The 27,527-nt window shown below is 44.2% G+C and overlaps 2 protein-coding genes across 4 annotated transcripts; one reads left to right on the top strand and one right to left on the bottom strand.

Moving 5' to 3' along the window:
* Nucleotides 1–54: 54 nt before the first annotated feature.
* On the top strand, nt 55–22,388 carry hibch (3-hydroxyisobutyryl-CoA hydrolase). The gene is made up of 14 exons (XM_027016445.2): nt 55–210; nt 480–522; nt 651–782; nt 1,238–1,322; nt 1,687–1,767; nt 2,362–2,414; nt 10,024–10,102; nt 15,538–15,683; nt 16,631–16,717; nt 17,639–17,697; nt 18,669–18,750; nt 20,914–21,033; nt 21,212–21,245; nt 21,384–22,388. Exons 1-14 carry the CDS (start codon nt 179–181, stop codon nt 21,497–21,499), a joined length of 1,149 nt encoding a protein of 382 aa, XP_026872246.2. The 5' UTR covers nt 55–178; the 3' UTR covers nt 21,500–22,388.
* On the bottom strand, nt 21,511–27,090 carry LOC113581355 (small membrane A-kinase anchor protein). Of its 3 annotated transcripts, none has more exons than XM_027016447.2 (2): nt 26,879–27,090; nt 21,511–25,372 (listed from the first exon to the last, which is right to left on the bottom strand). In XM_027016447.2, exon 2 carries the CDS (start codon nt 25,151–25,153, stop codon nt 24,881–24,883), a length of 273 nt encoding a protein of 90 aa, XP_026872248.2. In that variant the 5' UTR covers nt 25,154–25,372; nt 26,879–27,090; the 3' UTR covers nt 21,511–24,880. The 3 variants fall into 3 exon arrangements, 1 of the variants encoding a protein (XP_026872248.2); XR_004775726.1 differs by having other exon boundaries at nt 25,154–25,372; nt 26,528–27,090; XR_004775727.1 differs by having other exon boundaries at nt 25,154–25,372; nt 26,643–27,090.
* Between the last annotated feature and the right edge of the window lie 437 nt (nt 27,091–27,527).

Here is a 27,527-nt window from a genome sequence, read left to right as displayed (position 1 = left end):
GTAATTAGTTAATCACCTACAGAGGGCACTGTTCTCACCACGGACTCTTTTTTCGTTTGCTGTCTTCTATGGTGCCTTTACCTTTACGTCGTTAATATGGAAACCCAATAGACACTTATTAGCTGCTCGGACGAAACGGAGGTAACTGAAGCAAATCAGTCTGTAGCTACAATTAGCAATGTATTTAACCGTTTTAAAATCCGCATTAAGGTAAGTTACCTTGAGACGACATTTTCCTATTTGCCGGATTTGTTTTCTGCTACGCATTCGATTACAGACTAAGAGGGAAACAGGCGACGTGGTCTGGATGAATGTAATCTTACATTCAGAACACAGCCAGCTAGATAAAGATGAGGAAAGAAAACCTTTACTCCGAGTCTGCTTAAACGTGCTTCCTTTTTGGCCGGTTGCATGTTTTGCGTCTAAATTTTCCGGGCGTGCTAGGATAAAATAACGTGCATTCCTCTTACCCCATTTAGACAGAGATCCGTCTACAGAGTGCAAAGAATACAAGGACACATGGTAAGCCCACAACAGCATTATAGCTAGCTAATTCAAGTTTCCAGTTAAGGCAAATGAGGTTTGGTGAGTGAATGGTGATTTAACCTGTATGTCTTGAATCTCACTGTGTATTATGTACTCTTGGTCAGATGTCCAGTAAGGCAAGTTCTGAGGTTCTGTTGGAGAGAGTGGGGAACGCAGGTGTGATCACACTGAACAGACCCAAAGCCCTTAACGCGCTGAACCTTAACATGATTCGACACATTTACCCTCAGCTTAAGGTGAATTAACACGTCTACTTCTGTAATCTTCTTCTATTTTATGTGCACTTGCAATGAAACTGTTTGAATGTTTTTGTTTTTAGTCATGAAGTCAAAATAGTGCAGTTATTTAGCAACCATAAGGGCCCACAAACACAATAATAATACAGGTTGAAGCAGATGATGTATGTTTGCCACAAGTTATCATTCCTCAGTATTCCAAAACTTGATCCATTATCTTCCCTGCCTTCTTTGTTCTTTCTTTCTGGGTCATTCGACCATGAGTGGATAAACATAGCTTGTACCGCATTGTTTTAGTAAACAAACTACTACAAAAGTAGTTTGTCTATGCTTCAAAGACTGAAAAAAAAGGGGTTTTCTTTTTCATATTTAATTAATTGTTTAAATCCATTTAATTCTGGATTATTAAGAAAATAAGTAATTTATCTTTTTGTTGTCTGTCTGTTTGTGTGTAGAAGTGGGAGGAGGATTCAGAGACGGATATTGTAATTATAAAAGGTGTGGGAGGAAAAGCTTTCTGTGCTGGAGGAGATATAAGAGGTAAGTCTGTAACAATGATGAAGTTTCAATTCAGATTTCTTTTACAGGTAAAATTGAATACAGATGCTTAGAAATATTGAAGATTCACTTAGGGCCTCGGATATTGTGGGGCAACTAAGATATGTCAGTTTCATTTTTGATATGTAATGATGAATATAAATTAAAAGGCCTACGTTTATAAGTCATTCTGTTGGGGACTTTATGAAACCCATATGATGTATGCTTTTGTTGTTGTTGTTGTTTTTTGTTTTTATTTATTAAATCCTGCTTCCTTTATTTTGTGATGCATATGAGCAGTTCAGATTTATATTTGGTTACGTGTGTTGCTGCTTTCACTGAATGTGTGTAATGGGGTTGTTTCCAGCTGTCACAGATGCTGGGAAAGCAGGTGGCCCCTTAGCTCAAGACTTCTTCCGTGAGGAGTATATTCTGAACAACACCATAGGTATGTTCTAGCACATAAATATGTTGGCCGCAAGTTGTGCAGGCTTCTGAAGTTGTGGTCCTCATCGGGGCGGAGCTTGCATTTTTAGCATATGGGTGCAAATGAGAGATACCAAAAAATACATTAAGCTTACAATAACCAAATACACAGAACTGTAAATATAACCAATTTTAAAACTGTCAGTAGCTGGGCAATCATGCAGTAAAAATTGTTGCTACTTTCCAAAAACAACAATAATGAGGGTATAAGAATATGAATGTGTTTATCTCATTTTGCTGTTCACCCAAAAATATGTTTAGTGACCCTTGAAAATGTGCTGCATGATTCCATGGAAACGGCTTGTTTAACCTTACCTGAGGGCTGCAATATTTGGAAGCTTCACATTCGCAGCTGTTTGTACTGTCATCGGCCGAAGCTAGAATTGAAAATGATCAGAAATTGTGAATGACTTATCTTTTTACATTTACTTAATAAGTCATAGTTTTACCAGTACTGCTTTCTGTTTTCTTCTCAGCATATTTGGTCAGCATATATGCATGGCACCCATTAAAGCACCATTATGGATCCTAGTTTAATCCATGTTTTCAATTTTAGGAACTTATAAGAAACCGTATGTGGCCCTTATTGATGGCATTACTATGGGAGGTGTAAGTATATATATTACATTTTGATAAAGTTGGATTATGTTTGGTATCTATGGTTTCTCATGTAATCTCATGCCCCACATTGTTTGATGTAATACACACATTTATATTCCATTAGTTCCATGTTCCATGGTGCACACTTTGTGTTATGGATTTGATTTTGAATGCACAGAACTGCCATTTTTACCCATAAATGGATACTTAGTCAACCATAATAATAAAGAAGAAACGATTTAAGTTTTGAAAATCACTGCAAGTGTGCAACAACTAAAGGGGTCCAAGTTCCTACTGGGTTGTGTGTGTGTGTGTGTTATGTTTTGAGGAAAACAAATTAGAACCTGTGGTCATGTGACTGTTTATGAACAAACTGCTATGTTGCTTGATATTCATGGCAAGGGGTTGCTTGCTCCTTTCCCCAACAAAAGTGAACACCATCTTAAGGAATAGCAAACAACATAACACATCTTTTAGACTCAAATATGAGTCTAAACTACCCTGCTTTTTTGGGCATAGTAGTCTTCTATATGCTATTGTGAATGTATATAAATATCATTTTTATGTTATACCACTTTTCTGCCTTCAGATGGCACTCGGTGCACAGTTTAACATTCCAGGTTGGCATAAAGCAGGATTAGAGCCTGGATTGTTTTAGACTTCTAATCCCTTTATGTAAAAATGGTCAGAAATTAAAGAGAATGGTCCAACATCTTATATGAATGTCTTTCTTTGTCCTGTAATGTAAACTCACTTGGACATTAACTGTGTATATCACTTCTGATTCATCAGAAATATTGTTTATCTTATTTGAAAAGTATTAACATCTTGGTTAGCAACCTGTCCTCTTATCCGGTTTAAACCTGTTTAAATTTGAAATAAGCATTCTATACTTTTAACCTGGGATTTATCTCTAGATACAAGCTGTACATTTACATGCTGTGGGTTACAGAAGCTACATATTTAATTATTTTATCTTCCATGTTTTACGCTGCTTGTGGTTTTCATTATGTGCCAAGTTTTACAAACCCTCTTTAATCACTTGGATTTTACAAACCCTGTTTAACCTCTAGGATTTTGCAGACCTTTTTTAACCTCTTGGATTTCAGGCCTAGACCATGTAGGTATTCCAGTAGGGGGCATCAGGGAGCTTTTTCATTCAAAAAAAAATTGTTATGAATTAGATGTTCTGTTTCCTCTGATTGGTCAGTTTACAGAATGACATCAGAAGGACATGTTGCTGCCTGGTTTTTTTTTTTTTGGTTTTTTTTCCCCCTCCCTACACCTTCCAGCTTCTCAGATTTGTGTAGAATTTGAACAAATTACATTCCATCCCCATAAGGAGAGATGGTCCTTCCCCTGGCAACGCTAACTGTGTTTTTTACAGCCTGTGTTATCTGATGAGTGGGGTGATGCTGGAATGACAGCAGAGATGTGCTGTTATGCTGTACTTTCATTGGACTGATGCACTGAGTCCTCCTTGGGAGCTGGCAGAACTGGGCTGTGTTGCAGTTCTTGGGTTAGTTTGGACTAGGCATCAGACTCTGCTCTTCTTGGCTGGCCAGACTTGCATAAGGATAGTCTGGATCGGGCCGGTGTCCGACTCGCCTCCTCTCAGCTGACAGGGCTGGATGGGAGCTGAGAGCAGATGCAGGGAAGCAGGCGTGGCACTTAATGCTCATGCTCCCCCTCAGAGGTTGGTGTAGGTGTGGGGTTTTAAGGGGGGGGAAGGTTAACTGACAGAAGTTTAGGTAACAGTGCCCTCTAATGTTTGGGTAGTACATGCAGGTTTGGACACACTAATGGTTTTTATGGTCTGCAAAAATCATCTTTGCTAAAAAGCCAGGAAGAGGAACAGTGTAAGCATGATGATGATGATGAAGGGGTGTTGGGCTCTTCAGCCATGGCTTCTGCAGAGAGTTAAAGCTCCAGACTGTGTGTGCACTGATGCTTTTACAACCACTTGTATACACATCCCTTCTACAACATACACATTCAGTCCCCATGTACAGTACCTTGGTTACACTGTTTTAAGGTATTGTTTTAGGTACTTCATTTAAAAAAGCTCTTTGGGGGATATCAGTAAAGGTTTTTTTTGGTGGGTTTTATTGCATTAAAAATGTAAATGGTATGAATTAATTTGATGTACACTAAATCTTAAAGGCAGCATGACTTTCCTTAGTGGTCTGTTCTAAGTTTGACTCATGGAAGAATATCAAGAACATCAGAAATATCAGCAAAGGCACCAGACCAGACAGCGGCCTGTTGGAGCATCAGCAAGGGTATCTCGGAGGCTTTTGATCCTTCCTGCTCGTCTGTGAAAAAGGGGGCTATGACCTCCTCAGACACCTTGCCCACGACCTCCTCCCTGGCCAGATCACCTCTGCATATTTCCCGCATTGCTAAGACGGTCTTCTGGCCTGAGAGAGGAGGAAAAAACCACAGAATTTGGGCACTTGATGGGCCAAAAGAGTGATGGGCAGAGATTTGAACCACCTTTTAAGACCCATACCCCATCATACAAGAGCGAAATGATGGAGTGTCTTGTTAGAGGTGCACTGTGGTTCTCTGGGGGAGCTGGAGCTTTGATCACATCGATCATTTCAGCAAGATGCTTTGATGGCTAAAATAAATATTGAGGAGGAGCAGATGTGATGTTCAAAGCTTTTCTCCCTTTAGGAACTAAGATTTTTCATTGCAGGTACTGGCACTTTTGATGGAATACTTATATATTTCTAAGCGTGTAAGACTGTATGTGTTTGTGTCTGTGGTACTGACATGATGTGCAGTAAGGAAATGAGGCTTATGCCCTTGAGGGATAGGGCTAAGGCTCATGTTGAGTTCTACCCACGTTGTCTCTTTTTGGATACATTTTAGTGTGTTTATCTAAGTATTTGAGTAGTATATGACTGAGTTCACTTATCTTATGTAGCTTAATATTAATCTTTGTCTGACGTATCTTATGGCTTTCGGCACATGCTGCATGCTTGCAGGCTCAGTATAAGTGTCTTGTGAAGCACGTATGGTGAGTTGTAATTAGTGAACAAAACCACAGGAGAGATGGTGTAAAGTTGCAGGAATTTGAAATGATGCACATACACGGTGCTGTTATCTGCTGCTTTCAGCAGCTGCTTCAGGATGGTTACGTAGTGGCAGCTTAACAGTGCTGCCATTTCAAAGTCACATAGCAGCCGAAAGAGGAGAAAAGCAGGGTCAGCATGATATGGTGGCCAGGAGCTGTTTCCAGCCAAGAGCTAACCATTCAGCAAAGTGGTGGTTTGTCTCATACCATCAAAGTCGATTTTATTTATATAGCGCTTTTTACGACACCCGTTGTCACAGCAGCTGTACAAATGTTATGTGTCTATATGCCTAATGAGAGAGCCAAAGACGACAGTAGCAAGGTAAAACTCACTGGGCGGAATTAAGGAAGAAACTTTAGGAGGACCAAGGCTCAAGAGGGAGCCCACCCTCTATTGGGCAGCCTAGCTACAAACCAGTCCATTTGTTGTTCAAATAGCCACTTCAGTGTAGCTGTAGGACTCTCAGTTACTCCAGTTATTTACTAGAGTGGTGGGGTGTTTCTGACATGACGGCATCAGATTATCTACTGGTAACATCAGTTCATCTGCAGGCAGGACCAAGACATCTTAGCTGCTTTGATGCTGATGAGTAGGTCTAGTCCATTGTTGGTCTCTGCAGCAGCATGCAAATAAATCAGAAAGATGTAGGTTAGATCTGTAAAGATGAACACCACATGAACAGTCCATATAAAGTAGACGTTCCAGTGATTAGCTCTGGCAGGTTTATCTGTAGCAGCATAACAAAAAGGGAGACCCAGAGGGTGACCACAGTCCTGAGGGCGTCAACATCTCAGATTACCAGAAACATCTACCCCAGGGCTCCCAGACTCTGCACCTTGATATACAGCAGGCTGACTAAAAGCTTGAATACATAAACAAATATTTAGCCTAGATTTAAAAACTGGGAGTGTGTCAATTTCCCAGGTTAAAGGTATAGAATGCTTATTTCAAATTTAAACTGTTCCATAAGTAGGGGGTTTTATAGGCTGTACGCCTGTCTATAGTCTTACTAATCCTACAATTTTCTAGTTGCTGCATTCTGCATGAGTTGGAGTTTATTTAGTGACTTACAAGAGTACCCAATTAGAAGACAATTACAATAATCCAATCTTGATTATATAAAAGCATGGACCAATTTCTCTGTATCTGATGAAAGTATATGTCTCAATTTAGCAATATTACATAAATGGAAAATAAACAGTTTTAGTAACATTAGCGTTATATATGTGAGTGACAAATGAAAGATCAGTCAAGAGTAAGTTTTTTTACAACAGTTTTGGGTGTTATTGAAACGCCATCAAGATTTAACAGAGTATTAAATAAATTGCTTATTGCAGATTTGTGTCCAAGCAGTAGCGCCTTGGTCTTATGGGAATTCAGAAGGAGAAGGTTGGTTGATATCCAGTTTTAATTTCCTACATCCAGTCCTCGATTTTATTGTGTATAGGCAACATCAGAGTAAGATGATGTATGTAACTTCAGTGTAACAATGGAAGAGAACAGTATTCTTATGAATAATTGTGCCTAACAGAGCCTATGTAATGAGAATAATATGGGACCCAGTACTGGGAGATCATATTTTACTTTTGAGAGCTCAGACCATTCATTATGTACATCATCAAGCTGATAATGATCTGTCAGATTTGAACCAGCTTGTCCTATAATGCTTTCAGCCTATCCAGTAAGATGTGGCCGATGATGTTTAACATGGCACTAATGTCTGAAAGTATAAGAAAAGATATGTATCCTTTATCAGGATATTAAAAGATCATTAACTTCCATAGTTAGCACAGCTTCAGTGCTGTGATATGGTCTAAATACAGACAGCAATTTGTTAGCAAAAAGGTACATAATTGTGACAAATGCTTTTTCTAGTACTTTGGAAATGAAGTACAGGTTTGAAATTGGCATGTAATTGGAAAGCTCACGGGGATTAACACTAGGTTTTGCTGAAATCCAGGTCATGGTAAAATACAGTGAGGCATGTCTTGACATTGCTTGGTAAGATGGAAGTTTAGCTCTGATTCTGTGCCACTCGGATTGTTACTTATTATTTATTATACTTATTTTTATTTTTGTTGGTTCAGTAATGAGTGATGCTTTTCCTTTGCAAAGCTCAAATCCTATAGCTGTAACTATAGCTGTAATCTTTGGGAAGGATGATGATGATGATGATGATTCCTGGTAGAGCTCTTTGGTTCTCTCACACACCTGTTGAATTCTGCTTGCTTTACTTCCTTTGATGGAGCTCTGTGGAATGTTAAATCCTTAAATTTTTTACAGAAATTTCCTCTTCACGATGAAGTCCTTTTGGAATGCACAGGCTAGAAATAATAGCTATCAGATGTATCTGCTCTTAACATATTTTTAAGAGAATGTACTTTCCACATCGGATACCCCGATAAGAGTCTGCCTCTCGCTGGGTGGTATTTTCCATTATGCTGCGTTGGGTCTGGCCATGCATGCTGAGCTTGCTCTGGAGCTGGTGCCAGAGATCTCTGAGAATTAATAAGAGCGTCAGATGTTCAAAATGTGTTGGCAGGGTGCATCGTCATTTCTCACAACAAGAGAGAGCTGCATGGTGAAAGAAATTTAGAATGCTCTGTCCCTTTGTACCTGTGGGAACTCAAGAACTTGTCAGAATGTGCCTGCTTTTTTTATTAGTTTATTAGTCCTGTTGCAGTTGCTGGAGCATTGTGCAGTTGCACATCTACTGTACAGCACTGGAGACCTTTTTCACCTAAGAAATTTAGCTGCACAGGGTTTTGCCCATGCGTTTGCGCTGACGTTAAACTTGACAGTCAAAAGGAGGCTCTTCTAAACCAACTTTTCAGAAGACATACTACCTGCATCTTGGTATGCAGTAGGAGTGATCACCAACCCTCCTTCTGGAGATGTACCTTTCTGCAGGTTTTAAGTTCCAAAGCACCTGATCTTGAAATGAAGACAGTAGATGGACCAGGTGTGGTGTACTGTGGACGGAACTGAACCCTGCAATGTGGTAGATCTTCTGGAGCATGGTTGCAGACCAGTCCAGTAGAGGAACCATTCAGTGTGACCCCACTACATAGTTCATTTCAGTGCGTGATTGAGTCCTTAATGGATTTGGAAGGGGAACCTAGCGGTCTTGCACCCTTTACAGCAGTTTTGCCCTCTACTTCCATAAAGGTTATGCACCACACTGAACTCATTTCATTGGTTTTCATTGGTTGCCTCTAAGTGTGGTTGTGTGTGATTGGTCCCGGGTTCTCAATAGTTGCTATCCCTGTGGTCATTTATCATGCTCAGGGCTGCTGTTATTCTGCATGGACTCTGGTAATATTCTCCTCCATGTGCAGACATAACAGCTCAGTTAAGCCAGCTCACCCATAACGGGAATGAGGTTTTGCTTGAGGAATGTCAGGGATATTTCTCTCCCTCCTTTGAGGCCCACACTGTATTTTTCTTTTCTGCAATATTTCTTTCAGTTTCATCTGAGGGTTTTTTAAATTAGTCTTTTTTATAGACAAGAGTTAAAATGAGGTAGAGAGGGCTTTTAGAGCTGCAGTGTCGTTCATGCGCCTGCCTGCTCAGGCTTGTGGCAGCACGCGGGACTGGGGAGTGGACTGATGTCTTAACTCTCCCCTGCGCTGCCAGAGGAGTGGACTTGTCCCCTGCTTTAATGAGGAGACCTCCTGCGTGCTGCTACCTGGGGGTGGTTGCTAATGGAACGATCAAACATGACTCATTCTTGCATGGAGGCACAAAAGCCAAAGCTAAGAGCTTGACTGTAACAGTCTTGTCATTCCACACAGTTGTGGTGGCACAGATGCTGTCGTAATTGTGTCACAGGGGAACTGATTTGTCGATGGGTGTGTGGCATCTTCTACACTCCACAAATCTGTTCATACCTTGGAAAGTGCTCATAAATCCTGATCTTCTCCAGCCCTTCATTCGCCGACGTGTCATTTCCGTTTTGGTTAAGTTTATTTATTGTTGTCAGGTGGATCTCTAGGAGTTCGCTGACAAGACACCTTGACCTTGTCATGGTGCGTGTAAAATGGGGCGTGTTCTTTGCCAGCTCTGTCCTTGCAACACTGTGCTTGCATGTTACCCCACACAACCAGCTGGAACATGGTCAGGGGGCAGGCACACAGGAAGAAGAGACCGTCTCCACATCACTGTAGTCCACCATCACTTGCCCTATCATGTTCTCCAGCTGAGGCCAAGCCGTCCTTATGACGGCTTCGTTGAGCCTTGTGTCCCAGGATGTTGCTATGGAAACAGTGTTGCTGGAGATGCGATGTTTCTTCAGTGAGGCAAACTAGTCTTACTCCGTGCATCTCTTCAAGGGGGCTTCTTATTCGTTAACCTCAAACTCTTTCTTCTAAACACCCTCAAATTATTCTTAATTGCCTGCTTGTGTGGCGGCCCGCTGTGGAGGACCTGCCGCTCACTGTGCCCATATGCTGCTTCAACATGAGCCCCTTTTATTGACTCTCACTCTCTCTCTTCCTTCTCTCTCTCTTGTTCTCCCTCTCTTTCTCCTTCTCCAGGGGGTTGGCCTCTCAGTCCACGGGCAGTTTCGTGTGGCCACAGAGAAGACCGTGTTTGCCATGCCAGAGACTGCCATCGGTAAGAGCTGCAGTTGCCTACACGTACACGTTCTAACGAGTCCTCAATATAATAATAATGCATTAATCCAGACAGTGTCCACACATTATAAACCATCCAGCCAAGAGCACAGCTCAGCTGCAGGCACTTCACTTCAGATGATTTTGATTAGAAGCAGTAGATCAGCAGTAGCGACTTCTGTGGGCTCTGCACGTACACTCGTTTTAATAATTGCAGTGGCAGTGCCGCAGTTGCGGGAGTTTCTGCACACTTGGACAGCAGCAGGTGTCTTCGTGCTGACATCAGCACCAACCTGCCGTTGTTTCTGCTGAACAGGTCTGCATCTCCCACAGTTCTGTGGGCTTTTAAAGATACAATAGGCCATGCAGCAGCCTCTGTGGGCAGCAGGGGAGCGAGGACACAGAACCCTGACCAGGGAAAAGCAGTGTCCTATACTTGGCACATTAATACAGACAGGCAAAGGCTCGTCCCCATATCCACCTTAATCTTGTTGGCATCATTTTGTTTTAAATACACAGAAATAACAATTTTGTCTATTCGAATTCAAATGGAATAGAATTTTTGTTCTATGTTTATGCCTGTCATGGCTCTTCTTATCTTAGCCTTTATTTACTTGGTGCTTTGTCTCCTGCTGTTTCTTCTGTTGTCTTTTAAAATAAGAACATGAGGTCAGTGCCAATAAACTAAGCCATAATAGCACATCAGAATAACAGGCTAAACATGTGGGGACATGGATTAAGACTAGTCTTGAACTAAATCTTTTCAGACATGGATTAAGACTAGTCTCGGACTAAATGGCAGGGCCAGTGGGGAATCACTATTGGGAATTCTCTCGGCTTTATCTGGGTCTGGGAAGCTGGCTATTAGAGTTCGGGGACAAAATATTAAGACTATAAGAGATTAACCCAGTGCTGTACCAGAGAAATGGAATGAGGAAAATCTGTAGAAAGAAAGTGCTCGTGATGGAATATCATCACACAGGCGTGTGTGGCTGCTAGTGGAACTGACTCACTAAAGTGTAAAGGTGATGATGTCACTACCATTAACCATGGCAGGAATCCTACAGCTCAGAGAAGCATCTTAACTACTCTGATCAGCCACATGCCCCTGACTCTTACCTCGCAACAGTGCAGTGGTGTGACGTACTGCTAAAGAACGAGACGTAAGCCTGCCTTACACTTGCTGAACACAACGCAGGGGGCAAAACCCCAAATGGCAGCGTCGGTAGACCATTAAAGTTACCCAGAAGCTGGTGATATCTATGCACCACACTTCAGTCATTGATTTCAATAGATTTCCTAATGTATAAATCATAACTGGAAGTTTATTATTAGTTGGTCCAATATGCATGGTCCTCTGAAATGGGGATTTCTATGTATATAAATGCAATTCCTATATGGCTCAGCTAGTGTGTAGGTAAGAACCCTCAAATTTGACATTCTATACTTTACATAGTCACTGTTTCATTTAAGTCCAGTGTGCTGGAGTAAAAACAATAATTTATGTCACTGCTCATTAACGTACTGATTGTATTAATCTCAGGTAACGTTAGAATCAGCTCGGCTTATTCTGTAATTACCGAGCCTGACGGGGGCTTCCAGCCTTGAGTAAAGATGAACAATTAGTGTCACTAATGGTTTTAATGCAGCTTTGGGTTGCCATGTTTTCACTCTCATTCAGCATGGTCATTCCTCATGCAGACCACTCCCTCCAACACCCCATGCTGCCCCTGGTGGCACTGTTTTGTCTCATAGTCGATTTGTGCACCCAGGGGCCACGCCTGTTGTGGAGGGGCGCCTGCTCTCTGTGGCTTTGGAAGCGCAGCGCGCTAAAAGCGGCACAGGGCAACTCCGTCCTCCTTCCAGCTCCTCCGGCCTGCGGAAGGAATGTGCGCGCTGTGTATGTCACAAATGAATCCCCCGTCCAAAGTCATGGGAGGCGGAGGCCCTTTCAGCACGGGCTTGCAGCCAATTCCCTTGCACAGCTGCCACACAACACCCACCCCACCCACCCCCAACGTATGCTTATATTTTGCAACACATCAGCTGGTGTCAGTTACGTGGAACACGTACGTGGTGAATACACTCTCCAAGTTGCCTGGCGCTGAGCGGTTGGGTCAGAAGTTTCCCTACTTCTGAAACTGAAACTTCATGTGTCATTACTCAACACTTAAATAAGAATGGAACCAAAGGCCATCTAAATGTACATTCTTAAAGAACTGTCACTTCAACTAAAATGTATCCAAACATTTTGATGACCAAAATTACCAAAATGTCTCGATTTATTCATCAAAATGTTAAAGTTGAACAGCAGTCAGGTGCAGCTCATTTGAGCATGATGATGTTTTTCAGACAGGCCTTTCCAGTGCCAAATTAGGCACTAGTGCTCTGCTGCAGAGATTAGTTATGCCAAAACAAATGATCGTAATTGCTTTTTTTTTCAGCATTCCTATTAATGTTGTAGAGGTCTAATTAAATGATTTGTGAATGAATAATGTATTTTCACATTTATAATGTAATGTGTTTATTGACTTTTATGACTTAATGAAGTTAACATTTTTAAATTCATTCACAAATTTAAAAAATTAGCAGTGAGCCTTTCAGAGCAAGCATTTCAGAGCTTTGACGTGCCGTTCATGTTTGCAGCACGAGAGCTGGTCAAGCCAAACATTTGTCTCGGAGACATCTTCTTTTGTCCATCCAGAATGTGTGTGCATGACACTTCTGAGTGGCGACGCTGTCGTCGAGTGCTCGCAGCCGTAAGAGGGCACTGTAGCAGAATGTCACCGGTTATTGACTAACACTAATTTGAACGATGGCGAATTGCATCACTTACTGTTTGCTTATTGTGACCATGTTTGACTGAAGTGCAAACGAACCACCGTGTCTGTGGAGCTGCCCTGTCTGTAGGCTACTCTGTGTCCTCTTGCTCAGTGCAGAGAGGACAGTGGCTTTTAAAGGTGTTCTATAAGCACCTCATGATTGTTGGAGCCACTCGGAGAGCTGTAGCTGCCCTACTGTATTATTCATAAACCCTGGAGCCTCCCAAACGGTTGTGGTGGGCAGGCAGAAGAGTAGTCCCAGTATCACAGCAAAACTCTGGAGGTTGTAATATAATCCCAGTGGGGCCATTTTCATCTAAAATTTAGGTGTAATTGACCTCTTATTGAAAGTCATATAATTTTGCTTGCTCCTTTATTTTGTGGAAAAAAAAACAACTAAATTGACCAAAATTTTAACCCATTTTATACAGTTTCTCACCACTCCCTGTAAGGCTCATTCAAATATTTCTCTCTGTGTCTCACGCACGCGCGCGTGCGCATGCACATGCACACACGCACACACACACACACACACACACACACACACACACACACACACACACACACACACACACTAATACACACTAATATATTTGTAACCTTGATGTGTTGGAAATCACATTCAGTATGATGAATGTGCTATGCTTCACCCAGCTTTGCTCCACACCTCCACCCCCCACAAAGCTACGGTCACATTATATTTGAACATCATAATATAAGGCCCTGCAGTGCTCTTCCCCAAGCTGAAGAGTGAGTGTCCTTCCAATTAGGAAGTGGGAGAGAGCTCCCCGAGGAGAGCACAGAGTAGCACAAAGCCCAACTCCTGCTCAACATGCTGTGCGTGTGTGTGCATGTGAGTGTCTTTGTGTGTGCATGTGCATGTGGGGCTTGCTCTCAAGGGCAGTAACCTCTTGACACCATTAGGAGGTTGTGTCTGAGGTCTGCTGGTAGCAATAATCCGCTTTGTGGTCAGGCTTGGTGGCCCTGCTCTGCACACGGCCCCTCGAGGCTCTTCATTCAGAACATGAGGAAGCTCAGGTTTTATTAGTCTGCTTGGACCTATCTGGACATGTGCTGGTGAAGACAACAGGACTGAGGATGCAGGAGGTAGAGGTCTGAGATGGGGCAGATCTGTGTGCTTGGGCCCTGATATCTCTGACCTGAATCTCACCACCACACCGCATAGGGGGATAGTGATTAGTTTAATGCCATCACTAGGGGGGTGTTACTCTTAGCTCTGGAGTGTATCAGGTCTCTTATGTAGTGTGATGAAGGACATCTAAGTAGATGTCATAAGGTGGCATGTCATGTCATACATGACTCTGGCTCAACATGATGTAATGATTCGGTCAGATTCTGAGAGCAGAGTTACTCTTACACTCTCGCTCAGCTCGATGGTTCTACCTAGGTGCTCGCTGTTCTCTCAGACACACTCGTTTATGTTTCCCAGACCACTGGATATTCTCTCCTTGTACTGTGTTTGGGACAGTTGGGTATACCCCTGTCAGCTTGGAAGGGATTCGTTGGCCAGCTCAGCCTGACCTCACCAGTGATGTCTGTACTTCTTCAGATTGTTGTAAAAGAATAGCTAATGCTGCAGTTTGATGACCTGCCTTGGACTTTTGCCTCCGAGTGAGGACCTCCAGAACAGAAACGGCAACAGCAGTGTCTCCAGTGGCCGTCCCGTCAACCCAGAGTCTCTGCTGAATGGAAATGCTCTGACCGTGGTCCGTCCATCTGGGTTTCTGAGGGCGACACAAGCTCCACCCCCCACCCTTAATCCATAACGCTCCAGCTAGGCTTAAAGAGTGTTTGTGTCCTTAAACTGTGCAGCATGCAGTACAAAAACATATCACCTAATGACACATTTAATCTGCATTTATGATATTGCATTCATAGTATCCAGAATTGGGGCAGGCAGCCTGACACTAACGCGCATCTGCCTTGGCTTCTGCGCTGTGAAAGAGAACGAACGCTGTTCTGTCATCCACGGAAGCCTAAAAAGAACAGCAGGCATGAGGTCACACACTTGTCGCGTACCATTGTACCATTTAATAGAGCCCTCTCTGTTTTTGAATGCACTGGGAAGCTGTGTAATTGTCCTGCATGTGGAACAAGACTTCCAAGACGTACGGAGTACTCCAACAAACCCCAGGTCCAGACTTTTAGGAACCATCCTTATATTTAGAATGATTTCAAATGCTCCATTTCAATTGCTGCCCTTACAACTAAATGGTGGTGGATTGTTGAATCGTATCGATTTGTGCACTTCCCAACAAAAGCAAATGTCACTCTGGAGAGGAAATGAGTCTTAATTTAAGTGTTGGAGGGGATTTTTGAGGGCTGCCTAAGCGTGGGCTGTCTGGCACCGGGCCAGGCATGGTGAACGACGCAGATCTTGCGTTCTGTTTACTGCAAACATAAACATCCAGCGCATGAGGGCTGCCACAGGCTGCAGTGTGTAATACACTGGATAAATGTTATTATTAATAGAAATGGTCAATTCGTGGAACAGACATAGCATCAAACTGATGTAGCTTCAGACTGCAAATCTGAGTGTAGATGGCTTGGTCTCTGTAGTGACCTTGACCACCCCTCTGGCTGTGTGTTGCAGGGCTGTTCCCTGATGTTGGCGGGGGCTTCTTCCTCCCCCGACTCCGGGGAAAGATGGGGCTCTTCCTGGCCCTGACGGGCTTCCGGCTGAAGGGGCGGGATGTGCAGAGGGTGGGCGTGGCCACACACTTTGTGCAGTTGGACAAGGTACTGTTTGATCGTGCACTGCAAACTGGACATTTTTACATTTACATATGTGGCATTTAGCAGACACTCTTATCCAGAGCAACTTATAAAAGTGCTTTGTCATTTGCCCATAGAATGCATCCTAGCCATCACCATGCACTCCAGCTAAACTTTTTCTGAAGTGGTTAGACTGTCTTTTCCAAGGTACCATGCCATCCATTTTTGGCTTTTAATTACTTCCTGCTGGGCAGATGAGAGAACGATATGGGTGGGGCCACCGAGTCAGCATTTTAGCCAGGCAGCAGGGTGTGGCAGGACAACGGCAGGAAGCTGGACGCTGGTGCCAAACCATGTGCCCTGTGTGGCAGTGGCATTGCTGAAGCCTTGGCACTGCCAGGGAGAGAGATTGGGCATCGCAGAACAACGCCCCCAGCTCTCCATGACCCAAGGACAGCCAGCAGGAGCTAGCAGGAGGGGGACACAGAGATAAAAATACCAGCGAGGAGAGGAGAGGAGAGGGGTTTTTGTCCTTCATATTACATCAGGGGAAAGATTAAACAGTGTAGTTGCGTTCACAGCAGAACATTAAGGAAAAGTTCAACTAACTTATCTATCTGTCTGTCTATTTCTATCTATCTATCTATCTATCTATCTATCTATCTATCTATCTATCTATCTATCTATCTATCTATCTATCTATCTATCTATCTATCTATCTATCTATCTATCTATCTATCTATCTATCTATCTATCTATCTATCTATCTATCTATGTGACTGTCTGTCCAAGTATCTATCAGTCTATTTATATCTATCTATCTATCTATCTATCTATCTATCTATCTCTATCTATCTATCTATCTCCTTTGCACATGTGAGCTCCTCTGATAGCACTGCAGTGCGTAGTTACAAAAACTAAATGCCATTGCCTTTGTGTCCAGGCAGTGCTGAACTGTTCTCTGCCTGCAGGTTGTTGCCCTCGAGAAGGACCTGGAGGATCTGACGTCTCCTTCTGTCAGAGACGTGGCTGATGTCCTGAACTCCTACCAGGAGCAGGTAGATGGCACTTTCCACCACCTTCACGTTTACGCTCACGTGTTGGGTCAGGGCCGTCCGTGGTGAGAACGTTTCTCTGTACAGCGCTGCATTCAACGTGGCTTCATTGAGCTCCTTTTTGTGGGATCTCTTGTACTGACATAGATTTTTTTCATGTGTAGATGTCTACAGTAGGTGTTTTTGTGTGGGGTGTCTGTTCTCTGTTGTATGTGGCGTGTTGCACCATGGGCCCACTTTATGGTGAGTTTGTGGTTAGTACCATAAATCTGGGTTCTTGTTGTGGAACGGTAGTGCCTGATCAAGTGGGGTGCTGTCTCAGAATGGCTTCCATGTCACGTGGCTGTCTAGAAATCTGTGTGCAGGGAGTTGGTTTGTACAAGCTTAAATGAGCTCCTTATCAGTTCTGAGCCCCGTTAAATTATAAGTCTGCTAAATGCTGTAAATGTAATAATATGGCACAGTTTTACTATATTTCAAACAGCCAGTCTCTGTCCTGAGTCTACACTAGGATGCACTCTCTTTACCGCCCTGCTGTTTCACACTTTTTGGTTACAAGCCAAAGGTGTGTTTTCCAATACCTGCACAGAGGCGATGCTGAATCTCTAAAGTTTGCGGTGTAAAAATGCAAAACCTGATTCTTGATCAGCAGTCTTATTCATGCTTTTCATGGTATTGGTCTCAATTAGTATGAAAATGAAGCACACTGACAGCGTTGACCCACGGATTGGGGAGGGTGTGGTCTGTCAGTCGCTCTCCCTCTCTCTCTCAAGAAGAATGGAAGTGCCCCAAAGGATGTAATGGACAGAAAAAAACACAAACATGTACATGTGTCCAGTGCATGGATTGCTGGGCAAAGTTGTGGTTGCTGGAGTGTGTGAGTGTGAGCGAGCTTGACTTTAAATGATGCCATTGTGTCCCCAGAGCACCCTGGATGCAGAAAAGCCGTTTGTTTTGCAGGAGCACGTACAAGCCATCGACAGGTAAAGTTAAACCTCCTCTTCCAGCCTGAACAGTCCTGCCCTCCCTTTAGATTCACTCCCTTTTCATCTTGTGTTGCTGCACAAAAATAGAGTGAAACCAAAGAGCACCTTTAGGCAATGTAAAATAATCCACCTTGGCAAATGGAAGCTTGGAGAGGTGGCATTCGCTGCTGTGTAATGCAAACTCAGGTTTTCACCCATGCGGGAGAGCCGCTTTGGTTCTGCGCTGAATTTCTACACTGACTAATACCGCTTGGCTCACTGCGAGTGGCTCGGTACCTAGTGAGGAGCAGTCCTCTCTGGTGTGAGCTGTGTAGCTTAGCTTTACATGACAGTGTGTGGTCAAACATCTGCGGCCTTCCCGAGTGTTGACCACCTGAAGAATGGGCAGCACCAGCTTGACGACAAGTCGTCTTCACGTTCTAAACCTGATCCAGTGCACAGTGCCTACACAGTTACTACACACACCCATACACACATACCTGCACGCGTAAATGCACTCTCATCGCGATTCTTAGTGGCCTGATTCGTAAAGTGAGACATTTAAACTAACACACTTCATAGGAAGTATTTCAGTCATAAAACGGGGAGAAGAAAAACACCTTGGCTCAGGCTCCAGGTCCCAGGGGACTGGAGCATCTAGCAGAACAAATGATCAAAGAGCAAACGTAACCCACATTCACCTGTCTCACTCCAACCCCTGCTGTGTTGGATACAAATGATGCATCATGGACTCGCTGTGCTGTGCAAGTGCCATGACGGATTCTATCAGTGAGCAGAGGGTAAACTACGCTCTTACAACTGCAGCATTCATGGATGATTGTTCTGCCTCCCTGTTTCACAGCCAGCTTGTTGATCGCGTGTGCGCGTATGCGTGTGTGTGCGTGAACGTGTGCGTGAACATATGCATGTGTGTGTGTGCGTGCACATGCGTGTGTTTGGTTTTTTGTTTCTTTCTGTCCCTCATGCAGGCTCTTTGACGCTCGCAGTGTGGAGCGGATCCTGGAGAACCTGCAGAAGGATGGCTCTGCTTTTGCACAGAAGCAGGCAGAGGTAGGCTTAAGGTCTCTCCTTCCTCACACCTTAACCCGACCGGTACAAACGGCACATCCCACAATTCAATGTATTTGTGTGTTAAATGAATTATGAATTTTCTATTAGTCACAGTCAAACAAACTGTAAGATTTTCAAATGTTTCTCTAATATTTCAGGAACTTTTTTTGACTGGTTATTTGCAGATCTTCTGGCAAATGGCTTTTAGTGGTGTTTCACTTAGGCCTTGTTCAGATTACAAGCAGTTGCAACAAGCCAGATCTCTTCAGTTCCAGTTTGGGGCGACATTCATCCACCGACACAGTCATTTCAGTAAATACCAGTAGCATGTCCAGCCCTGGGGAATTTGATTAAGCGAAGATAAATCTGATTTGAGTGTAGGTCTAGATCATTCATCGACCGCAGAGTGTCTTTGCTCGTGAAGAGTGTGTCTCGCTGGGACGTCTTTGTCTGTCTCATTATGGGTGTGATGGCAGCCCATGAGCCTGTAATGGACTTGGGCTTTTGCCCTTTCCTCGTTCGGAAATGTCATCTTTCTCCCACAAGTACATAGAGGAAAACACGATGATCATAGTGATGATCGCTCTGTATCGGAACCAAAGCACCTCAGTGGCTTGTTCAGCTCAAAGCCTTCTGTAGCTGCGTGTGCACGCAGGGTCGTGCACCACAGTAACCCTTCTGTAGCTGCCTGTGCACGCAGGGTCGTGCTGCACAGTGACCCTTTTGTAGCTGCGTGTACATGCAGGGTCGTGCTGCACAGTGACCCTTCTGTAGCTGCGTGTGCACGCAGGGTCGTGCTGCACAGTGACCCTTCTGTAGCTGCGTGTGCACGCAGGGTCGTGCTGCACAGTGACCCTTCTGTAGCTGCGTGTGCACGCAGGGTCGTGCACCACAGTAACCCTTCTGTAGCTGCCTGTGCACGCAGGGTCGTGCTGCACAGTGACCCTTTTGTAGCTGCGTGTACATGCAGGGTCGTGCTGCACAGTGACCCTTCTGTAGCTGCGTGTGCACGCAGGGTCGTGCTGCACAGTGACCCTTCTGTAGCTGCGTGTGCACGCAGGGTCGTGCTGCACAGTGACCCTTCTGTAGCTGCGTGTGCACGCAGGGTCGTGCTGCACAGTGACCCTTCTGTAGCTGCGTGTGCACGCAGGGTCGTGCTGCACAGTGACCCTTCTGTAGCTGCGTGTGCACGCAGGGTCGTGCTGCACAGTGACCCTTCTGTAGCTGCGTGTGCACGCAGGGTCGTGCTGCACAGTGACCCTTCTGTAGCTGCGTGTGCACGCAGGGTCGTGCTGCACAGTGACCCTTCTGTAGCTGCGTGTGCACGCAGGGTCGTGCTGCACAGTGACCCTTCTGTAGCTGCGTGTGCACGCAGGGTCGTGCTGCACAGTGACCCTTCTGTAGCTGCGTGTGCACGCAGGGTCGTGCTGCACAGTGACCCTTCTGTAGCTGCGTGTGCACGCAGGGTCGTGCTGCACAGTGACCCTTCTGTAGCTGCGTGTGCACGCAGGGTCGTGCTGCACAGTGACCCTTCTGTAGCTGCGTGTGCACGCAGGGTCGTGCTGCACAGTGACCCTTCTGTAGCTGCGTGTGCACGCAGGGTCGTGCTGCACAGTGACCCTTGTGTAGCTGCGTGTGCACGCAGGGTCGTGCTGCACAGTGACCCTTGTGTAGCTGCGTGTGCACGCAGGGTCGTGCTGCACAGTGACCCTTGTGTAGCTGCGTGTGCACGCAGGGTCGTGCTGCACAGTGACCCTTCAGAGACGGCGTGCTACTATGGATGTACGCAGCCCCCAGTGCATGACTGGACCATGTACCTCTTGTTGGGCAGCGTTCTCACTATGGTTCATGCAATTTTAGCTACAGTTACATCGTCTTCCTTCAATTAACATGCGTCAGGAGATCTTGAGCTTGATTTCACTGAGTCAATAAGCAAGGCTAATGATTGCTGGTTTACATTCCACATGTGGATTTCGCTACGTTTGTTGAAAACCACAAGCTCACTGTAGACAAAGAAAACAATTCCAGTGAGTAATATCGGTGGACTCTGCCCAGCTCAGATTACAACTGTTGAACATGCTAGCCAAATTGCTAAAGAGGCTTCAGTTTGTTGCTGGCACTGCTCCTCTAAGACATTCATTTTGATGTTTTGGCATGCTGCAGATTTTGTCGAAGATGTCCCCGACCTCGCTGAAGCTGACCTTCAGACAGCTTCAGCTGGGAGCCAGTCTTAACCTGCAGGAGGTGTTGATGATGGAGTACAGGCTGAGCCAGGCCTGCATGGTACGAGACCGCCCTCTTCCTCAGCCTAAGCTGAACTCTGCTGTTCTGTCTCTCTTGGGCTGGAGTTTTTAGTCAACCAGTTAACCTGTTAGATGAGCTTGAAGCTCTATGTTCTCAATTCCAACTGTTATTTGATTAAGGAAAGCATTTGTGTCATGTGGCTTTGTTTGTTTTGTAGAGAGGCCATGACTTCTATGAGGGGGTGAGAGCAGGTAAAATGCTTGTTTTTTTTTCCTAGAGTGACTCAAATTCAGAAACTTGAGCACAGATTGTTCCATATTTTTTTATTTTATGACTCCATCCTGAAGCAAATCGTCAGTAAGTGCCTCCCTGCTTTGATCTCCTTGTAGTGTTGATTGATAAGGACCAGAGTCCTAAGTGGAAACCCTCAAATCTCGCCGAGGTGACAGAACAGTACATGGACGAAAGCTTCAGCTCGCTGGGAGACAAAGATCTCAAACTCTGAACACAGCACCAGAGATTTAAAGAGAGCCCCCAAGATCCTCTGTAACATCAAGAAATTGAAGAAATTTTTTTTTTCCCCTTTGCAGAATAGAAGAAGCTGATATAAGCAATAAACATTAGGCACACAAGTGGAGTAACCCAAGCTCTCCTCTGAGACTCTGGACAGCCTTGCTGATTCCATTGAAAGAATCAGACAGTGCTGATTTCTGTAGAGTGCTGTGGCAATTCAGCACTGCCCTTTTCCTCTCTCTTCTGGATAGTTCATACAGACTGGGCGGGCTGAGATGCTCCTCATAGCGGGAAAACAAAAGCTTTGTGTTCATTTTGTACTACGGTCTCGTAGCCAGGCAGAGGTTGGTAATTAAGCATTGTGAATCATGGCCATTCTCCACCAACCAAGTCATTTTTATTTCTGGCACAAAAACAAAACAACACCACTTAGCAGTTTCATATTCGTCAAAACAAATGAACCCCAACCTGCTGTTATGCTTAATGTTTATTTCCACAGTGGTATATAAGCATCTCAGCATCTCATCATGATGCTGAATCCTCAGACCCCCAGCTTGATTAGCTGTCCCACAAACTCGACTCACGGCTGTGGGAGGCAGAGCTGTCAGTGCGGCTGGTCCCAAATGCTGGACCCCTGCCACGGTCCCTTTAGTGCTTGTTGTTCTTCCACGTTTTTTTCCTCCTAAATGTAAAGCGTCCTTGGGTTTGTGAAAGGCACTATAAAAACTTAATTTATTACTATTATTAGAATATTATTGAGAAGCCTCCTGCATTATGTATACCTTATTAACAAACTGCCAGGTATGATGACAACACTCAAAAAATGCTTTGTCATAATTGTCACCCGTTCCCTAAATAAATACAAATGGTTAATGTTTTAATGATTTGGTTTTGTTTAGATAAATGGGTTTTTAGTTTTAATGGAAGATTTTAGGCATTTCATGTGATATCACACATTACACATATTACACATGTAATACACCTTTTCCAGCTTGTTTTGTAATTTTTTTGCCTCCAGAAAACGTACTAATGAATTGATCTACAGTCAGTTAGACTTCTGCCAAATGAGTTGTTAATCAAATGACAGTGGCCTGCTCTCCAGCTAATGCAAGAAACCCAGGGTGGGACCAAACAACCACCAGCATACTATATCAGGTCCGTGCCTGGAATTTTTAACTGCCTGTTTCTCTTAAGTTCTAGAAGAGTCTCCCTCCCTTCCTTCCTGGCCCTGTAAAATGGTCAGGTTTAGGTGGGGTTTTGTGGTTGCTGCTGCTGTTTATAGCACAGCTGAATCACCTTAGGTCTGTTGGCAGGAATCAACAAAACAAGTGATGAAACCAAGACAGTCTTGCAGAAGGCATGGGTTTCATTTATTAGCATCACATTGTTGTTTTTCTTTTTGCGTTCTTTACAGGGCGGAGCCTCCGCTATCTGTAGTTCCAACGCTGTATTTGGTAGTGTAAACTGCAGTAACATCTTCCTGACAGAAGCAGACAGTTTGGCTTCTAACACACGTACTCGCCTCAGCACTGCGATGGGTCCCAGTCCGTCAGGGCACTGGGACGGCACCGATACGCAGAGTTCCCTGCAGAGCGCAGATGCCAGTAGAATTGGGCAATGATATGCGCGTGCAGTCCTCTACCAGCATATCTGTTAATGTGTATGAAAAGCATAGGAACTAACCAGCATGACCTGCATCGCAACAAAACAGTCCTTCCACAGCGGCAAACTCCCATAACTGAACCAGTCTGATAACCGTTCTTTCCTCCGCGTTAGTAGAGGTTAATGTTGCAGCTGCTGATGGAGTGAAAGTGCTGCACAGGAAGAGAAAAGCTTTGCGGATTAAGGGGGCTCTGGGTGAACCCGTGTGACTCCGCTGCTTGGAGTTGGAGCCCTGCTGCTCAGCTAGCCTCTGTGCTGCTAAGCACCGCTTTGACTGGGAGCGTCCTTGACATGTGGAATGAATGCAGTCAGTCTGGTCTTGTGTTCAAAGGCTTCGAACTGGCATTTTAACATTATTACTGCAGTCGCAAACAGGCTAACTTTGTTATTATTACAATAAGTAGATGTGACCCTGCATAAATATTTAAATATACAGTTGATTCTACAGAAAATCCAGCGCAAAGCCCAAACCATCATTGATTTAAAACACTTGTGGTTCAAGTAGACATCATTTGACTTTAAAGGGATATTGGTAACTTTACATCACTGTGGTATGTTTCTTTATTTATTGGAAAGTCTATAAAGATACCTGCAAGTGTCATCTAAAAAACAAACACTAGAAAGACACCTGTGCTTGTATTACCATTCGTTAAGGGCACTGGCTTCTTATGGTCCCGTTTCTAGGCATTTCAGCTAGTCTCCTGGTATATACCTGGCAGTCTATATACCTGGCAGTCTATGCAGCAAGTACCATTGTAAGGTGGCATAAGTTCCTGTTAACATGTTAATGGCCTCTGAGACTTGCATATTGGAACTGCAGCAGAAGAGGTTCCCCCACTGATGAAAAGCTCAGCTCAAGGCTCACTGCAAAACACCAAATCAGGAGGTTGACTTAAGCTGCTGATTCAATACTGTTTTATGAGATTATTACCTCATAGTGGCGCAGGGCGGATTCTGTATCTAATGGCTTTTCTGACTCTGGAGTTCCTCTGCACACGAGTGGCAGTGTAGTCCTTTCTTAAGGGACTTTAGTCAGGGATTTGATTCCAAATCCCAGCACTCATGTGGTGCCTGTGGAACAAAGCTCATGCTTGGAAATGTGATGTCATGTGATTACAGCAGCATCGTTAGCAAACCTCCTTGCTCAATTACTACAAACCCACAGCTCCAGTGCTAATGCTCCCTAACACCGCTGCAATGCGCGTGTGTGCAAGCTTGCGTGCGTGCGTATGCATATGTGTGTGTGCGCACATGTCTACTCTGATCAAAGAGCCTAAATAAGGCCTGCGTCTAGTGTCCATGAGAGCAGTCAAATTTTGGCCTCTGGACGTTTCCTCTGGATATGACGTCATACTGAAAACAAAAGGGAGGACGCACAGAGGCATACTGGTGCTTTGATCTCAATTTGTTTTGTTTGTTTTCCTTTTTTTTTTTCTTTTTTTTTTGGTCACATACTGATTCAGTTCATTTTCTGCTTTACTGAAAGCTGACCAAGCCAGTCTATCTCCACAGTGCAATTTGCACAGACAGATGTATGAAGTACTTGTTTACAAAAAGGTGTCCAAACCACATTTTTTCCTGCAGTCACATGTTGCGCTATGTTTACACCTCCAGCAGCCCCCATCCAGCAGGCCTAGTGTCTCTCCTTGAGGCTGGGAAAGCCATGCATGGAAGGGGCCCAAGGCGGCCGATCCGCCCCCGTGCCGGGACTTTACGGCACATCGCACTCAATGTAGGGGATGTCACTGTAGCGACTGTCCACCTCCACCCACTGCTGCACGGCCCGAGCCACGATTTCTTCTGACAGCCGCTGGGCGTAGTCCAGCAGCACGGGGCTGACCCGCGAGGAGACTTCCACCGAGCCCGTCTCGGCGTAGACCAGAACCGCCTTCTCGCCTCGCTCTCTCCCCGGCTTGCCGTCCACCTTCTCCACAGAGCTGGAGCTCTGGACTGCATCGCTGTACCTTGACTTGATGCATCCCATGATATAAATGATGTAGCATTGACTTGAGGGCACAGGTGGGAGGAGGGGTGGCCAAGAGATGGGAGTTGTAGTCTTTTGCCTGCCGGTGGGAAGAGGGCCACGTCGTGAAGTGCAGCCACGTGTCGTGTCTCACACGCAGACGTTCACCCAGATGGTGTGGAAAGGGTCCGGACGAGGACCCAAGAAGCACTGTTCACTCACAGATGTCTTCTGCTGTCCCTGCCAGAGGAGGAGAGTTTCAGTGATTTCTTTAAGAGATCTCTGCATGATTTAAAAGAAAAATGCAGTGGTGCTATTTGAGGTCCAGTTGTTACAAATATTACTCCGTCCTGTCTGTAGTGAATGCAGTGTTACAATTAATCAGAGCACAACATTCGCAAAATACAAGATAAGAGTAAGTACTCGTTCTGTCCAATATAGATGTATAATCCTGTTAGAAATATAAGATGTATGACTACATATTCTATATTCTACTGAAAGTATGAGCTGACTTCTCCAATGAGATAAAGTGCATCACTTCATGCTGTACTCAAACCAGTGCTGATTATAAAGACTGTCGCATGCCATTAGTTTCTGATGGACTTAAATGGTTTAGGTCTTCGTTTAATAGTCAGTCCTCTCTCAAACTACACCTGGATGTTATGTAACAAGTGCCAACAAACTATCTAGAACTGGCACGGAACATTATGTTCCTACTGAATGTACACAACTACACATTTCTATAATGCAAACACAATCTTTCTATAAGTACAGCCGCAGCACAGAGCTTGTTTCATAAACAACTAATTCTGAAACTCCGTGAACAGGTGACTGAAATTCCAAATGCTATGGCTGTTTACATGTCTAAATTCCAGCGGACATGTGTGTCCATTTTCATCGGTTGACATACAGCGGCAAGCGGCTCCAAGCGTCTAACCTAGAGCGCTCTGAACGTTGTATGGATTTACCGAGCAATGCAGATCCAAACGGCGGCTTATTTACGTCACATTCCGCGCAGCGCTGCACATTTTTAACAGGTGCGAATAGCTAAAGATTATCCGATTTGTAGAATACACACTCCCTTTCCACATGAATTAATAGTCGTTTTGCCAATTAATATAATAACTTTTTTAACGTGTGTCAGAATGAATTGCTATTTGGTCTGGCGATCATTGACAAACTGCGCGGACCTGAGCACGTGTGATAAGAGCTTCAAGGTCAGAGCAAAACCCGAATATTCCGAAATATGGAATGCTACAGGATATACACATTTTCGTGCCGTGATCAGGCCAAATATTAGCATTTTCTCCTATGAATAAAGCTGTATTAGACCAGAAGAAATGTTATTTAGGCTGCTGTAAATCTTTGAAATGACACAACCTAGAGAGTACATACCTCTTTACATAAGTGAGAGTATGTGGTATGTAAGTAGAACAACCTCCTCGCCTTATCAGTAAGCGTATTAAAGGCTGATACGTATTACAGTAAAAACAACTAATTGAATAAATACCACTATCTGGATCTTTTTATCCCGTCTCGTTTAGTTCCCCAGACAGAGTCCAAAGATATTAAGAAAGTTACTGTATGAAATCAGGTTTGATTTGAAATCGCTTCCAGTCAAACGGAGGTGGTGAGCTGAGTGCGATCAGTGTCCAAAGTTCACGTCGGTATGCTGCCATCCAAGCATCCCTTAGGTGATAACGTTTCCGTTTCGTTCCAGTGAATACATTTTGTGAGAGCTCTCACCCGCATTACAGCCCGTTGCAATCTGTATGGTGCCCCTTCGGTCGAAGACATTTGCCGTATGTTCAACGGAACCGCATCCGCGTGTGCTCTTCGCGAGTGTAGCACGCACAATTCATTTTTGCACAAATATTTGCTAGACGCAGTAAAAACTAGGTTAACGCTGCGTTCATGGCCATCGGACGTAAGTGTAGACCTTTACTGAGACAGTCCGATGTCGCCACCTGGAGGACTGATTGTGTTTCTTTCAGTGAAAAGTGATTGTGTTTTCATGATTAATGTTAATACTTTCACTAAAAAAACCTTCAGCATTACAGTTGAAATATTCAGTATTGTGTTTATTCATCTCTCCATTTCAGTGAAAGTGACTGATAGGTGTGGTTGCAACCTTTTATGACTCTTGTGCACTGCAAAACCCTTCAGTGCATGCATCTCGGGTACCGTGCATGTATAGAAGTACCTCTGGCGTTCATGTAGCGCTGCAGTTTTTGCTGTGTAGCCAAACAATAGCCTTGCCTAGTTTGACTCCTGTTTTTTTTTTACTTTCCGGGAAATAGAAGTGTAGGCTATTTTTGTTTGGTGTAGTTTTAAAACTCACTCGTTTAAAATTCACTTATATAAGCTTAGCTGTCTGTTAACTAATACTATAGGC

Source organism: Electrophorus electricus, chromosome 2, assembly GCF_013358815.1.
Source record: "Electrophorus electricus isolate fEleEle1 chromosome 2, fEleEle1.pri, whole genome shotgun sequence".
Taxonomy (NCBI): Eukaryota; Metazoa; Chordata; class Actinopteri; order Gymnotiformes; family Gymnotidae; genus Electrophorus; species Electrophorus electricus.
Note: the sequence above shows the minus strand (reverse complement) of the source record. Positions and strands in the feature narration are given on the sequence as shown.

Coding starts and splice junctions, on each gene's coding strand:
- LOC113581355 (XM_027016447.2), bottom strand. CDS start 25,153: ATGGGATGCATCAAGTCAAGGTACAGCGATGCAGTCCAGAGCTCCAGC.
- hibch (XM_027016445.2), top strand. CDS start 179: ATGTATTTAACCGTTTTAAAATCCGCATTAAG. Junction 10,103..15,537: donor CATGCCAGAGACTGCCATCG/GTAAGAGCTGCA, acceptor TGTGTGTTGCAG/GGCTGTTCCCTGATGTTGGC. Junction 17,698..18,668: donor CACGTACAAGCCATCGACAG/GTAAAGTTAAAC, acceptor TCCCTCATGCAG/GCTCTTTGACGCTCGCAGTG.